The sequence below is a fragment of the Phocoena sinus genome, chromosome 8, assembly GCF_008692025.1.
Source record: "Phocoena sinus isolate mPhoSin1 chromosome 8, mPhoSin1.pri, whole genome shotgun sequence".
Classification (NCBI taxonomy): Eukaryota; Metazoa; Chordata; class Mammalia; order Artiodactyla; family Phocoenidae; genus Phocoena; species Phocoena sinus.
The window spans coordinates 84284003-84298212 of NC_045770.1; the positions used below are offsets into that span (position 1 = coordinate 84284003).

Here is a 14210-nt window from a genome sequence, read left to right on the forward strand (position 1 = left end):
GCCACAGAGTCCAGGTTCCAAAACCCCCAACAGAACCTAGATGGTTTCAAATAAATGATAATGGTAGTATTTTGCACAGGGGGTACTTAGATCAAATAGCTTCTCAGGTGTCTTCAGATAGCAAGCATCCACACAGAGACTCACTCATGTCACACACCTGCCTGCCAGTCTTGCCGTTTCTGGTCCAACCAAGTTTACATGGCTGCTGCCTTCTGTGTTTAGAACCCCTGCGGGGGGAGGGTCGGGGTTCTGCTTCTGTGGCATAGAACTTCAAACCTGAGCCAAACACCAGGTTGCCCATGTTGGCTCTCCTCTTACAGATGGGGAAACTGAGACCTGGAGATTTGCCAGAGGTAACACCAGCCTGCTAATTAGAGGTGGTACGATCAGAGGAAAAGAATCTGTAATAGTCACTGAGCTGTTCCAATACTCCCTGAGTTCGAAACACTAATTTCCTTTAGGAAAGACCTAGAATGGAGGGACCCCATGGATGGGCTTGAGGTTCTTCCACAGAACATGGATCCCAGGTTCCCCGAACGAAAAGAGGAGGGTGGTTTCGGTTTCGCCAGGGCTTCGGGTGGGCTAGGTGCTCAGGGCTGGGGTAAGATACGAACAGCCTAGAAATACGGCTTTACAATGTGCGTTAGAAGGCGGGAAGAACAGGGCCCTTCTTCTGAGCCTCGGGAGCCGCAGCACCTCCTGCAAACAGTACACACTCTGCTCCTCCTAGCCCACGCATTCTAGAAACATCCCAGTCCCTAGGCCCGAGGGAATTTTTGCTCTAGGAAAAGCATCCACGCCTTTTTTTTAAAGCATTTCCTAAAATATCAAATCAACCCGAACTGGTTTAGGTTCCCAACAGCGCACAAGTCTAATTAGAATAAACTTAGAAACGAAAATACAAAGGTTTGGCATGATTGGTTCCATGCTGGTCCCTGAGAAAGAGAAGTGAGAGGGCGCCGGCGCGGGATGAGAAAACCACCGGCTGTGTCCCTCGATGTACAATGACTGAAAAGGGAAAATAAACCTGTCCTTGTTCTAACCTCCTAGTCTTGCAAAAATTTTTCTCCAGCTAAGTCCCGTGTTCAACGACGAGGATGCGCCAGAGGCGGGCTGGAAGGAAGGCCGACGCTCGGGCCTCATTCCACTGCCTGTGGTAGGACCCGGTCCCGCAGAGATTGGAATCAGATAAACGGGGTTCTCTTCCAGCCCTGGAGCCCGCGTGGCCGCCACCTGAGCTGAAACCCAGGAGAGATCCACTTATACACTACCATGCGCTGGAGCCACAGGCGAACACGGACACGGGTCCAGGAAAGCCACTATTGTCTCTATCTCATTCATTTACTCATTCTAGTGCTCCAAGGTGCTTACTGTGCCCCCCTTAGGTCTAGAGTGGCTCCTGGACATTTTGGCGTGGCAGAGGCAGCAAAGGCTGCTCACCCTGCGCTGGTCCTACTCTGAATCCAGGGTCTAAAAAGTCCAATGCCTGGCGACAGTTTGGTGGTGCCTTGAGCGACAAAACCTCTTCCCGAGGCAGAGCCAGGCATTGCACCGGTTCCCGCTTCCCACTCCCACGGGGAATAGTTTTAGAATCTCCCGAGGTCCGAGGGGCCCCAGATGACCTCCCGGCTCATGCGAAGAGTCCGGTTCCCCGCTCTGGAGGATGTCAGGGACCCATGCCCTGGACTCCCTCTCCTTGCCCTCCTCTCCCCCAGCTGCTGCTTCTTCTACCCTCACAGTCCTTGGGGAGGCAGCCGAGTAAGAGCTGTGGCCAGGTAAGGGGTAGGACAGGGGAGTGCCCGCGCGCAGCCACAGCCCCGTCGCCACCGCCCCGCATGTAGGGGGCGCTCCCCAGTCTGCTTACCCTGGTTGCGAATAGCGGGCTGGCTCTCGAGGCAGCTGGGCAGGTAGGGCGCGTTGGGGAACATCCTGGCCTGGCCGGACGACGCCTGGCTGGGCGGAGGAGGACCGAAGGGTCCGTAGCGACAGGCTCCAGCCGTGCCGGTGAACTGGCCCGAAAAGTGGACGGTGAAGGCGCTCAAGCACTGCTCCTCGTGCGGCTCCGCGCCACCCCAGCTCGGCTCCTGTTTGATGAACGAGTGAGGCGGCGGCGGCGGGGGTGGTGGCGGCGGAGCAGGCGGCGGCGCAGGACCGCCCAAGGAACCGTAAGCCGAGGCGCCCGGGGGAGCAAAGTCCAGCACCGGCGCCCACTGCGCCGCGCCGCTCACGGGCAGGGCGCAACCGCCGCCACCACCCAGCGAGGGTACCGCCGGCAGCAGCGCGTTCAGGTCCCGCACGTCGGAGCCCATTTGCTGTGGCTCAACCCCGGACGCTCCGCGGCCCCACCGGCTTTGCAGACGCTCGGCGCTCGATTCCGCCGCGCCTAACTTGGCCCAGATGCTTTCCGGACCCTGGATCCCCGTTTGCTCGGTCTGCTGAAGGCACCCAGACCCGGAGCGGAGCGTGTGCTTAGACGCTGGCTCCGGGGCACACGTGGATGCCGGCTCTTGCGGCAGGGGGAAGTCCAGGATCGCGGCGAGGAGGCGGCGGGGCCCCGGCTCCTGGGCTGCAGTCCCGGCTATGGGTGGGTGGGTGGGTGAATGAGTGGGAGGGAGGGCGGGAAGGGGGGAGCGGATAGGCGGTCGAGTTGCGAGAGCCCCCGGGTGTGGGCGCTGCCTTGAACTCCTTACCCCAGCTGCCTGGCTACCCCCAGCTTCCCAAAGCTCAAATAAGAGGGGCCGGCGGCGGGGGAGGAGGAGGAGTCAGGAGTCTCGGCGGCTCCATTCACACCGCAGCCCTAGCAGATTAGGCAGGGCGCTCGACTCCTTGGGGGCGTCCTCGCAGTGGGGGTGGGGGGCGGGCCCGAGGGAGCGTCCCTCTCGGAGACACCCTCCTCTCCTACCCACCACGCGCTCTCCGCAGGCCTGTAGGACACAATCCTCCCCCCACCTCCCCTTCTCGGCCTTCGCGAGTGTGGGCGCCTTGGGGCACTGGCGAGCCTCTCCAGGTGAGCACTGAATGTCCCCTCTGCATCCTTGTGTGATGGGGGTAGGGAAGAGGTTGTTAATCAGGGAGGGCGGGTTGGAGGGAGGGGCAGGGGGCTCCACGAGGGCGGGAACTTCAGGATAACGCAGAGAACTTTACCGGACTTCAAAGAGGCGGCGGCTCTTGCTTCTAGAGCCGTCAGACTGGACTGGTGGTCATAATCTTGGGGTCACTGGGGAGCGGGGTGGCTTTTTGTGGATTCCAGAGGCCAGACTCAGGCGAACGTGGGTCATCTGGAGGTTGCACCATTTGTGATAAACGGGGCGTATATCCACCGTCTGGTAGTTGGCGACACGGTGAGGTTTGCGCCCAGAGAAGGGCGGTTGCCGCCTACCTAAAATCGGTGTCAGCGGCACTTAATCTTCCTTACTCGTGAGGAGTACCTAACTCTTCTACGGGGAAACCGGGAAAACAAAACGGCGGCTAGTTTGGGAGGAAAGAAAACCCTTAGGGAAATGCCCAGATTCCGGTCGTAGGATCCAGGCGCCGAGTTTGGAGGTTAGCGGGTGGGGAAGATTTAAGATACGAAGTCCTTGGGGCGAGGTTGGCTCTTGGAGCCGCTCCTGCTGAGCTCTGCCTCCACTCACTCCAGTCGGGAGTACCATTCTGCATGCGTAGTGACAGATCAGGAGGCGCAAGCCAGGGTACGCGGACGGAAGAGAGCCTCCAGCGGCCCAAGGTCCAAGGCAGGGTTCTTACTGTTCAGAGCTCCCAGCGCCTGGCATCGCCAAATCAGATTCCTCCCTCCACCCATTCATTCTTTGGGAGCCCCGCGTCCCAGAGCAGGTGCTTGAGGTTTTGTTTTGTTTCTTTTGGTTCTTCCAAAAGAGTCGGCTTCTATCGGGAAACAGACCCTAGGCTAGAAGAGCCGTGAACCTGAATGGGAGTGCGCTTCAGGGGCGCGTGGAAACGCCCAGGAGGCAGCGGCGACGGCGCAGCCTGGTACTGCCAGGAGCGCCGGGCGGGAAGCGGCCTGTTTCCGCCTGGCCTCTGACACGAGGCTGGCCGGGGATGGGGCCCGAAGCTTTTCAGCCAAGCCCATGTGAAGCAACAATCAAAGTAGTTGCAGTTTTATAAAGAAGCCGGAAGTTTTAAAGCCTTGATTTACTCACAATTTCTTACGCGTTGGTTTTAGTTAATTTCCACTAAGTAAACGGTAGCCAGGAGTTCTCGCTGCGGACCAGAAGCGTGTGCCAGCTCAAAACCTACACGCTAAGTGCATTTCCCTCCTCTTGGGGTCGCTTGTCTTGGAGGCGCAGGAAACCGTGAGGGCAAAGGTCAGGAACAGGCAGGCTCTACCCGTTTGATCGCCGGACCGCTTTCACGGTGGTGGACACTTCTCTGCGCTACTTTGGTGCCTGACTTTGCGAAGTCTTCACTCAGAAACTTTTTCTTTCTTTTTCTTTTTAAAAAAAGAAGTGAAAAGGCACTCGAGGCCAGCTGCTTCTCCCCTACACTCCCTGTGGGCCGCCCACTCCTCGCCCGCATGTCCCATCTCTAAACCTGCGCGGGGCTCCAGGGCTGGGCAGAGGACAGGCGCTTTTCGTATTTTGGGTGGAGAAAAGCCCAGCGAGATAAAACTTCTCAGGCCAAGTTGTCCCTAGGACGTCCCAGACCACTGTCTCACACCCTTCACTTTTATTTCTACTTCGAAGTCGTTTTTCTTAACTAGGACTCACTCAAGCGCTACGAGGAAAGGCGAGCCCTTTATGAAAGCCCGGGATTTCCACTTCTAAGTGAAAAAGGTCGAGATTGTTTCTTTTTTAATCCTTCTTTGCAATTTTGGGGGGGAGGGTATTTGGAGGAAGGTGGCTTGATTGTGAGCTTTTGCGGTTTTGAATCCCAGATAGGGCAAGGGCTCTTAACTCTCTGAGTTAAAAAAAAATTTTTTTTTGTTTTTTTTTTTTGCCTGGGGGTGGGGTGAGAGGAAAGGAGGGGGCTAGCAAATTTAGCACTCCTCTCTCACCCGCCATTTGTTGCCTGAGAACTCTTTTTTTTTTTTAGATGTTGGGGGTAGGAGTTTATTAATTACTTTATTTATTTTTGCTGTGTTGGGTCTGAGTTTCTGTGCGAGGGCTTTCTCTAGTTGTGGCAAGCAGGGCCACTCTTCATCGCGGTGCGCGGGCCTCTCACTGTCGCGGCCTCTCTTGTTGCGGAGCACAGGCTCCAGATGCGCAGGCTCAGTAGTTGTAGCTCACGGGCCTAGTTGCTCCGCGGCATGTGGGATCCTCCCAGACCAGGGCTCGAACCCGTGTCCCCTGCATTAGCAGGCAGATCCTCAACCACTGCGCCACCAGGGAAGCCCCCGCCTGAGAACTCTTGAGGGAGGGAAGAGCAGTGGTGCGATCCCCATTTCAACCCTGGGGTACCCCCTCTCCCAGACCTTGTAGTCCGAAGCGGTGGGAGGAGTTCTCTGCAACCCTCAGGGCAGAGAAGTAAGTGCTGCGCGCCCGAAGCCGAAGCCAGAGGGCCTCACCCGAGACGAGGTCTTTGAACGCCCCTAGCCCGTGCCTATGCCCGGGAGCCCTGGTGCCCCGGGGCCAACCCTGGGGAACCCGCACACTGCTGCGCTCACGGGGTGCCCTACGCTCCCCACTTGTTCCTCCACTAGGTGACGTTCTCTGCGGGAGCTCTGCAGTTACCCAGGCGGACGCGCCCGCTCTGCTGGCCTCGGTGCCCTGAGCTGGGCAGAGGGGGAGACAGTCTGGCCGGGAAGAAGGTCCAACCTCCGCCCGCCCCAGCAGGTAGAGCGCGCTCTGCTGTACCTCCTGTGGCTCGAGACCGGCCCAAGGTCCCAGGGATCTGAGGGCTGAGGAGAACTGGCCGCTCCTTTCTCTCAATCACCTTCCCACCCCCGATAGCACTGAGACCTGTGGCAGAGGATGTGGTCTGAATCACCGATTGGCAGAGCTGGAAATTAAACTCCTTGTTCTACAGAAAAGGAAACTGAGGCCCAGGCAGAGGGAGGAAAGGCAGCTGTGGAGTGCACTGGTTAAGAGCAAGAGATTGGTGGCCAGAGAAAGGAATCTCAGCTCCACTAGGTAACCAGCAGCTGTGCAACGATGGACGAGCTCCGCAGCCGCTGCGAGTCTCAGTTTCCTTATTGGTCACATGGAATAATGGGATATTAGTACCCACCTCAAGGGGTCCTGAGGATTAGACGGAAGAGAGTGTTGGCCTATGCCCTCAATGTAAGTTACAATTTTTGTTACTATTTTTCAAGGACACGTAACTAATTAGTGGCAAAACCGAGCTGAACCCTGGTCTCTCTGGGCTTAACCCACCACACCTCTGCTTCTTTAGAGCTAATGGAATGGAGAGTAAAGGAAAGGAGGAGGAGAGGCGCTGGAAACCCATGTAGCTTTGTATCACTGGTAAAGTTCATCCTGGCCTGGAAGGGGCTTAATTATTGCAAGCTTTAAAAATGGATGCTGAGTGGGAGGGGGCAGTGAGGTCCTCTATCCCCCGCCCCCCACTTTGACCCCGGCGCCGTCAACTGCATCTGACCGAGAGCCCAGGCCGGCCCTGCAGCCGCGGCCCCAGGGACCAGCGCGTACTCCCGAGCCGCGCTCCGGGCGTCACCCCGCGGGCGCCGACAACTGAATAAACACACCGTAGCGCTGCGATCTGTCAAGGGCTGGGGCCGCCTGCCCGCGCCCGGGGCCGTAGACAGCAAAAAGGAGTGCTGGGCCGCCCGGGAGAAACCTGCGCTCGATTAGCGCCTCGCGCAGAGGCCAGTGTCCGAGCTCCACGCTCCCGACCGCTGCTCCTCTCCTCCCCGCCGCCTCCAGCTCTTAGCATTCTGCCTACCTCGGGCCGCTGGGCAGCCGCTTAGGCTGGTTTCCATCCCCGTGCAGGTGGTAGAAATCCCAGTTTCATTTATCTAAATTAAAAAAAAAAAAAGTAAGAGAAGGGCTTTTGGTATAGTCTACCCCCGGCTTCCTCTGTTCGTTTGAAAATTAACTCTACTTTTTGGCCAATCCCCCATCTACGGTTCAAACTCAGTTGGTTTGGGGGCCAGGACCGGTGCGCACTAGCAGGTGCGCAGAGCAAAACTCCCCCTTTCCCCCAGCTCGCAGTGCCTAGAGCGGTCAGGGTTACCCGCCTGTTCTGATGCCACCGCGAGATGGTCCCCGAGCTCCGAGAGAGTCCCCAAAGAAAGGATTGCGCAGCGCTGCCTCTATTATTATACCGTAAATCTTTTTAAATTCTGGAACTAATTATATAGAGGATATGTCTCAATTTGTTCTGCATTAATGCCACAGTGGGGATGGAGGCCGGGCTGTGGCCAGAGCAGATACGCAGGCCCATGAAATTGATGAGCTGAGAGTTGCTTCCAGTCCTGAGCGCACCATCTGGAATTCCAGTCTGAGGTTACAATTAGAACTACTGACCCCAGATTCAACTTTGCAAACAACAGGAGAAAAAAATGGGAAAAGAAAGAACCAAGAGGAAAAAAAACAAAAAAAACCCACGAACTTATTCTGCACCTGTTAAAAAAAAAAATCCTCGCACAACCTTAAAATCTTCCCATCTTAGAATATTCTTTCCAAGTATTTCTTTTGTGTTTTTTAAACCTATAAAAGATAATGGAATATATTTTATAGATTGGATTTTATCTTATCCCCTTTCCCTCTCCCGAGTGCACTCAGCTTAATAGTTGTCAGTTTTTCCTCAGTGTTGGATTTAATTATGTAGGACCAAAACATTCCTCAGTAAATTAGCTTGCTAAATATTGTTCCTTTTGTGATTCTGCCTTTGAGAACCAGCTTAATTACTGAAATCTATCTGGATCTAGGAACTTTTTTTTTCTTTTTGACCGTTGCTCCACCTTAACTGTAATCAGAGATGTTACTGCATGTTGTAATTTTATTCGTGTTCTAAATCGGTTGTGCCAGTTTCTTCTTTCTTTAGTTGCATGCTGCTTTATTTTCCTCTCACTTTGACCCCCTGAAGAAAACGAAGGACCAGGCAGTACTGGGGAATCTGTTAAATTTATTAGCATAAATGCTTAGACAAAACGAGATATAAATCATTCAGATGTATTAAGCCATAAAGTATCCCAATGAAGTCAGTCCCTTGCCAGGGTCCTGGTGTATAAATGTTCATATAAAACAAGGTATCAGTATTATCTTTCAAACTGAATATATGTTGTAAAAATATCCAAATGTTAAGTTAGGAATATGGGGGCAGTGGCAGGGCAGGAAGGGAATATTCTTTAGCGCAGCCTATTAGCATTGTAGTGCTCAGAAAGTGTGGCAGAAAGGAAAAATCTGAACAGTTTGCATTTGGAATATTCAGTAAACAGTTTTTTTAAGGATATATTTGACTGAAAGCACAGGAATGAGGAAGGAAGAGATAAATAAAGAACAAAAGTCATTGCTTTCTATAGAATGCATTTTTTTTTCCTCCGAAGGTCAATTTAGCTTCAAAAAAAAAAAAAATCTGCTCAGAAAAGCACTGGCTCTTCATACAGATAACGGATGAGCCATTAGTGAAGAGCCACCTGGGCCTTCATCTGGTAACCCGGATATGCAGCTGGTCGACAGGAGAAGGATGTGTATTCACTGGAGGTGGACTGGGAGAAGAGGGGTTGGGGGAGTGAGGAAGGGGAATTGCCAGAATTCCTAGCAGAGGTTTACTAAGACAAAAATCAGATAAAATGTTTCAGGAGCAATGGCTCACGTAGCTCATAACTGCAGCTCTTCGTAAATCTTGGCAAATCAGGGCTTTTTTTTTTTTACCTTTTAGAAATGATTACTCAGAAGCTTTTTTTTTTTTAAATCAAGGAGTCAACCAGAGAAAGGGAATAGTCCCCCTTTTTTTTTCCAGCAGGATCATCTTTACCCTTTCATTTCCATTCATTCATTGGCCATGCAGCAACTATTCATTGGCACGTCCTATGTGCCAGGCATTGTGGCAGGGACAGAGAATACAGCAGCGTGGGGACAGGCTCTGCCATGCTCCCATGGATCTTACATTCCAGTAGGAATGACAGACAAACTACAAGAAACAAGTCAGGTGCTTTCAGATAGTGGTTAACTGCTGAAGGAACAAGGAGGTCTGCTGGTCTGAGAATGGCTTAAGGCGAGATGGGGATGGGAACAACATACTACCCTCACTTCATTCCGCCCTCAACCCTCACTGCCACATTTTAATGTATTTAGTAAGTATCCCACCCTACAGTCGAGATGCAGGGAAAGTTTGAAGGATTTGGAATGCTTGGTCTAGATAAGTCTCTGCCTACAAGGCAGCTGAACTTTTCAGTGGGGCAGCTGTTCAGGTAAAGCTGGATTAAAATTACCAGCACGAGCTGAGTGACTGAAAGTGACTTAAACTCTGAAAAACTTGATTTTCTCCTCTTCAAGGTAACAATAATGGCGCCTATTCAAGTTGCAAGAACTAGATAAGGTAAGGCATGTACATTTTTTAGCCCATGGAAAGCACTTAATAAATGGTGGCTGTTATCTATATTAACATACAGTCTGGTTTTGGTTTGGTTTTGGTTTGGTTTGGTTTTTGCTTCTAATTAACTGATGAGTTCTAGACTTAGAGTTGATATTGGTGTGAGTTAAGAAAAGGTTAAAAAAAAAAAAAAAGAAAGAAAAGGTAACAATCTTTGCTCTTTTTGTGTCAGGGAGAAGGGCAGGAAGGGAAGCCCTTTGCACAAGAGTCTGACCTCAAGCAAGGATGTTGCCACCTCAAAGTAAATTGAAATCATTTTGTCCTACGGCCGGGCCCCGAAATGGGAAATACGTGGCTTTTGCTTCAAAATCAACTTCTTTCCTTTCAGTACAGAAGGCTCTAGGCTAACGTCAGCTTGAAAAGTTTAGGATTGCCTTCTTCCTCATAGTCACATTTCAGGTGTGCAGCCAGGTCCAGAATAAAGAATTAAAGAATCCTGGGCTAGCTACAAAAACACCTGGGCTCAAGTCCTGTCTCTGCCAGTGACCATGGCCTTGGGGAAATAAGTTAAGCTCTTGGTTTTTCATTACCCTTATCTGGAAAAGGAGGAGGATGATAGCAATGAAGTAAAGTGTGCAGAGTGATCTGAAAACTGTAAAGTGCTGGGCAATGCACGGAACCATCAGGATGATCTGTAACATGGGAACTAACAGTGGAAAGGGATACTCTTGGGAGCACTGGGGTACGTGGCTTGCTCTCATGCTTCTTCATTTGTAAAGTGGGCATAGGGCTTTCCTCTTGGGCTTGTGAGAATTAAATGAGATACATGAACAATACTTGGCATAGAGCGTGTGCTACGTGGGTGTTGCTGTTGCTTTTATTGTTACCCTTCTCTGGTCATTTTTCTGGGCTCAGAGGTGGGCCTTAAGTTTTCACACCAACAACTTCTTTTTCTGGAAGCACAGACTAGTATAAATAATTTGGCTTATGGATAAGACGGCTGGGGCTTAAATCCTCCTCAGCTACTTATTTTCTGTATGACTTTGGGTGACTTCCTTATTCTGAGTCTTAATTTTCATAACTGTAAAATGAGGCTAATAATACCTTCACCTCACAGAGTTGTTTTGATAACAAATTAAGACAACAGGTGTAAAGTACCTGCATGGCGCCTGGCATGTAGTCGGAAATCAGTAAATGGTAGTAATTAAAAATTTAATTTGTATAATCAGAGAATATTAGCTGACTTCAAACAACAGATCGGCTATCAAGAACGTGAATTACAGCATGATTCTGGGCACACAGAGAAACGAATTACCATCTTCTATTAAACTACCCCGTGCCACATTGAAATCTCACTCTTTCATATATGAACAGCTTTGCAATCAAGACATTGACAAGGTTTCCTTTATGACTGTGAGCCTGTTAGAAGTTAGAATCCTATTTATTTCCACTGGTTTCTTTGCAGAATATCTTGCATATATCAAGGATTTTGGCAATCCCATGCCCTTTCAAAATAAGCAGGAAACTGTTTTCAGCCAATGGAGAGAAAAAGCAGTTTGACTGTCTTCCTGGAGTGGCCACATAGCATTTATTAATAGCTCTGTAAACAGGCTTGAACATAGTATGAGCTGGCTGCTCAACATATTACAAAAGTTTATGGAGAAGTTGCTTAGGAAAAACAAGATAGAGTCATTAGAAATCTGATACTGGTCAATAGTGCATTTATTCCAAGTCTCCATAAATCACAGACAAACGAAACTTCTATTGTGATCACTGTTCCAGATCTAAAGGGTCCCTGTCTCCCCTTTGGTAGAAATTAAATACGTTTAAGAACGCCTAAGGTTTTTTCTCTGCCGATACAGAGGCTAATTACAAAATTTTCCAAGAGATAATAAATATCTAACTCTAATCAACAGATTGACACACGATAAATAAGAAGCACATAACTTTGACTATTTAGGGCACGCGTTTATCTTTAATTATCCCCAAACTGGGAATAGAGTTAACTGTTGTTATCTGCTATATTTATCTATTTCTAGAGTGACACCACATTTTGATTTTGCCCAGGAAAGCCTCAGTTTAAGCTGTTGTCCCAGCTTAATTATTATTTTCCCTTTATTCCCAAAAGCATCCTAGTTTTGATGGTAAATGATAAGGATTCCATTTGCTTAAATTTTTATTTTATAAAAAAGATTTAAGAAAGCTGTTACAACAAAGGTGAAAGACAAGAGTTAAGTGGAACTAGTGAGAAGGAAAGGTTGGCTTAATATTAGAAATGAAAGGATGAGGATAGCTCCTGTAACTGAACATAAATCTTAGTTCTAAGCTTCCTGATGGCCAAGTCAAAAAGGGAAAATAAAAGTAGTTACATATCTCTCTTTATGCAATAGAAGGAAGAAACCCAGTGTTTCAGAAGAGACAAACTTTTCTAGCACTAAACTTTAAGAGGAACTTACCTCACTGGCTTTTCTGTAAGGGTCATCAGCAATGGTTAGTAACTTCAACAATAATGTTTCAAAAGCTGCAGAGACACTCTGGTGGTTTCTCATTTCAACTCAGTGGTGTAGTATTAAAATTATAGTTCTATAAAGCTTTTTCTAAGAGGGGAGAGGCAATAACATACTCCTATTAAAGTTTTCTGAGGATCTAACCTGATTCAAATTAACCTTCTGTGTTAATTTTCAAAAACTCCCAACTGATAATTTTGAAAAACATCTTTTATTTGTTAATCATCAGATAACTTTGAACATGAACCAAAACACTACTAAAGACCTGACCGTTGTTCTTCAGAATCTGTGATCTGATTTGGGGAGAACTGTAGTGCAGCGGTTAACTGAAGTGATTTGTGCCCACTCCCCCCTGGGGGGGGGGGTACATCTGGCAATGTCTACAGACATCTGTGATTGTCACAACTCTGTGGGAGTAGGAGGCGGGTGCTACTGGCATCTAGTGGGTGGAAGCCAGGGATGCTTCTGAACAGTCTTTAAAGCACAGGGCAGTCCGCCCCCCGACAACAAAGAATTATCTAGCCTAAAATATCAATCGTGCTGAGGTTGAGAAACCCTTCTCTAGAGTATTATCAGTAGAAGAGACCATTATTTCTAGCTGGGGTAAAAAGGAAAACGTTTCATGGAAGAGGGGCCCTTGAACTAGATTCCCCCACCCCACCCCTGAGGAGCTGGAGGATGCCTCTCCCCAGGCTCAGGAAATGGTGGGAACAGAAACAAGCAGGTAAGAAGAGGTAAGACGTGTTGTAGGGATGCCATCCACAAAGGGAATTGTGGGTCAACTAACTTAACTAGAAAAGAGGGAGAATCCATGTGGAGCAAGTAAGAGAGAAAGCCAGAGAATACACGCAAATTTAGGGCAAAGAGTTTCTGTTCTGATGTTATGTTCCAAGATCCCTAAATATTGCTAGCGTTTCTTAAAAACCACACAAATCAAGGCAGCATAAACTTTTATGTTCACAAAGCTCATCTTCAGAATACTGGCTTGGGGTGTGTATAAGGATAGGCACATGTTTTGCTTCCTCTCCCCCACATCATTTTCACCACTTCCATATTAGAGATTCCTTGGAACTCAGTTTTATATATCACATTAAATTTTTAAAAATGGGTGCCTGCTTAAAAATACAACCTATCAAAGCACAGAAAATTCTGAACCGCTGCTGTACTTGATAAACATTGTAGGAATCGCCATTAAGAAATATTATTCTGACCTAGTTTGCCATGTCACGCTGCAGATTGTCCTTTTCTTGAATCGTGGAACGATTTGTGAGAAAAGACCACGAAGCTGGGTCCCTCGATATTAGCCATCTCACCCCTCAAAGTTCAGCCAGGAGCGGGACAAAACCCTCCTCACTGTGTTGACATGTTTATTTCTGGCCTAAGAAAATATTGCTGTTGCCCAATTTCGTTTTCCAGTCCATTCACTTGCCTGAAGTCATATATTTTATTCTTTCCTTTGATGATCTACAGATAAATTAGCATGATCCACTAAGGTCTGCCAACATATATGCGTTACTGGAGAAATCTGAGATGTTGAAAGATGATTGCACTTTATTGTATCCCAATACTTTCTTCTTAAGGACCAAATAAATAGCATCAGCTAGTTTATATACCTGACATGTTTATTGAAGTATTCCCGCTGAGTACTTCCCATTGTCATGTGTTCTCACACATTGTTTTCACAAATTGTGTTTTGAAAGAAGTCAAGGGAAATTCAGGCCAGAGAAACAAGATGTTATCTTTTGTAAAGGATGAGCCTACTCTAATGGAAGAGGATAATCCATTCAGAGGTTTGGAAAGCCAGTGTCCTCCAGTGGGTGTGATAAATCCACAGGATCTGAATCCAGGATTTTGCACTGGGACCTTGAAGTCGGCAGGAACAATTTAATCGTGTTCCAAATAAACACAGTGTATCATTATTATTATTATTGGAGAAGCATGAACATCTGTTAGGTCAATTTAGCCCCATTTCCTTAAGGCAATTGAATTCACTGAACACAGTTCTAATTATGTCTGTCACAGATAGATCTAAAATGGTTCTGTAATGCCATAACTGCTCCTTGATCATCTCTGTGTTTGAGACCAGGTTTAAAAAAGAAAACAATTCACCTGCTCATCTCAGATGGGTCACTTGCATGGAGAATCCCATAGAGACTTCAGTTACCTTGTGGATTCTATCAACAGAACCATTTTCAACAGATGAGAATATTTGAGACAGCTGGACTTTTTCACGTTGCACGTGCTTTAAGTAAT

The 14210-nt window shown here is 48.7% G+C and overlaps 1 protein-coding gene and 1 long non-coding RNA gene across 6 annotated transcripts in view; one reads left to right on the forward strand and one right to left on the reverse strand.

Annotated features, from left to right (window-relative positions):
• The window catches only part of WT1 (WT1 transcription factor), a 52274-nt gene extending 49470 nt beyond the window's left edge, over positions 1-2804 (reverse strand). Inside the window, exon 1 of one of the 3 annotated variants that reach the window (XM_032639524.1) lies at positions 1865-2804. In XM_032639524.1, the coding sequence (XP_032495415.1) occupies positions 1865-2309 (445 nt within the window). In that variant the 5' untranslated portion in view covers positions 2310-2804. The remainder of the gene's footprint in view (positions 1-1864) is intronic. The other 2 variants (XM_032639525.1, XM_032639523.1) reach the window with 2 other exon arrangements.
• The window catches only part of LOC116757606, a 51942-nt gene continuing 40416 nt past the window's right edge, over positions 2685-14210 (forward strand). For 2 of the 3 annotated variants that reach the window (XR_004351031.1, XR_004351030.1), the window contains exons 1-2: positions 2685-3007; positions 9414-9456. This is a non-coding gene — a long non-coding RNA (uncharacterized LOC116757606). The remainder of the gene's footprint in view (positions 3008-9413; positions 9457-14210) is intronic. The other variant, XR_004351032.1, reaches the window with a different exon arrangement.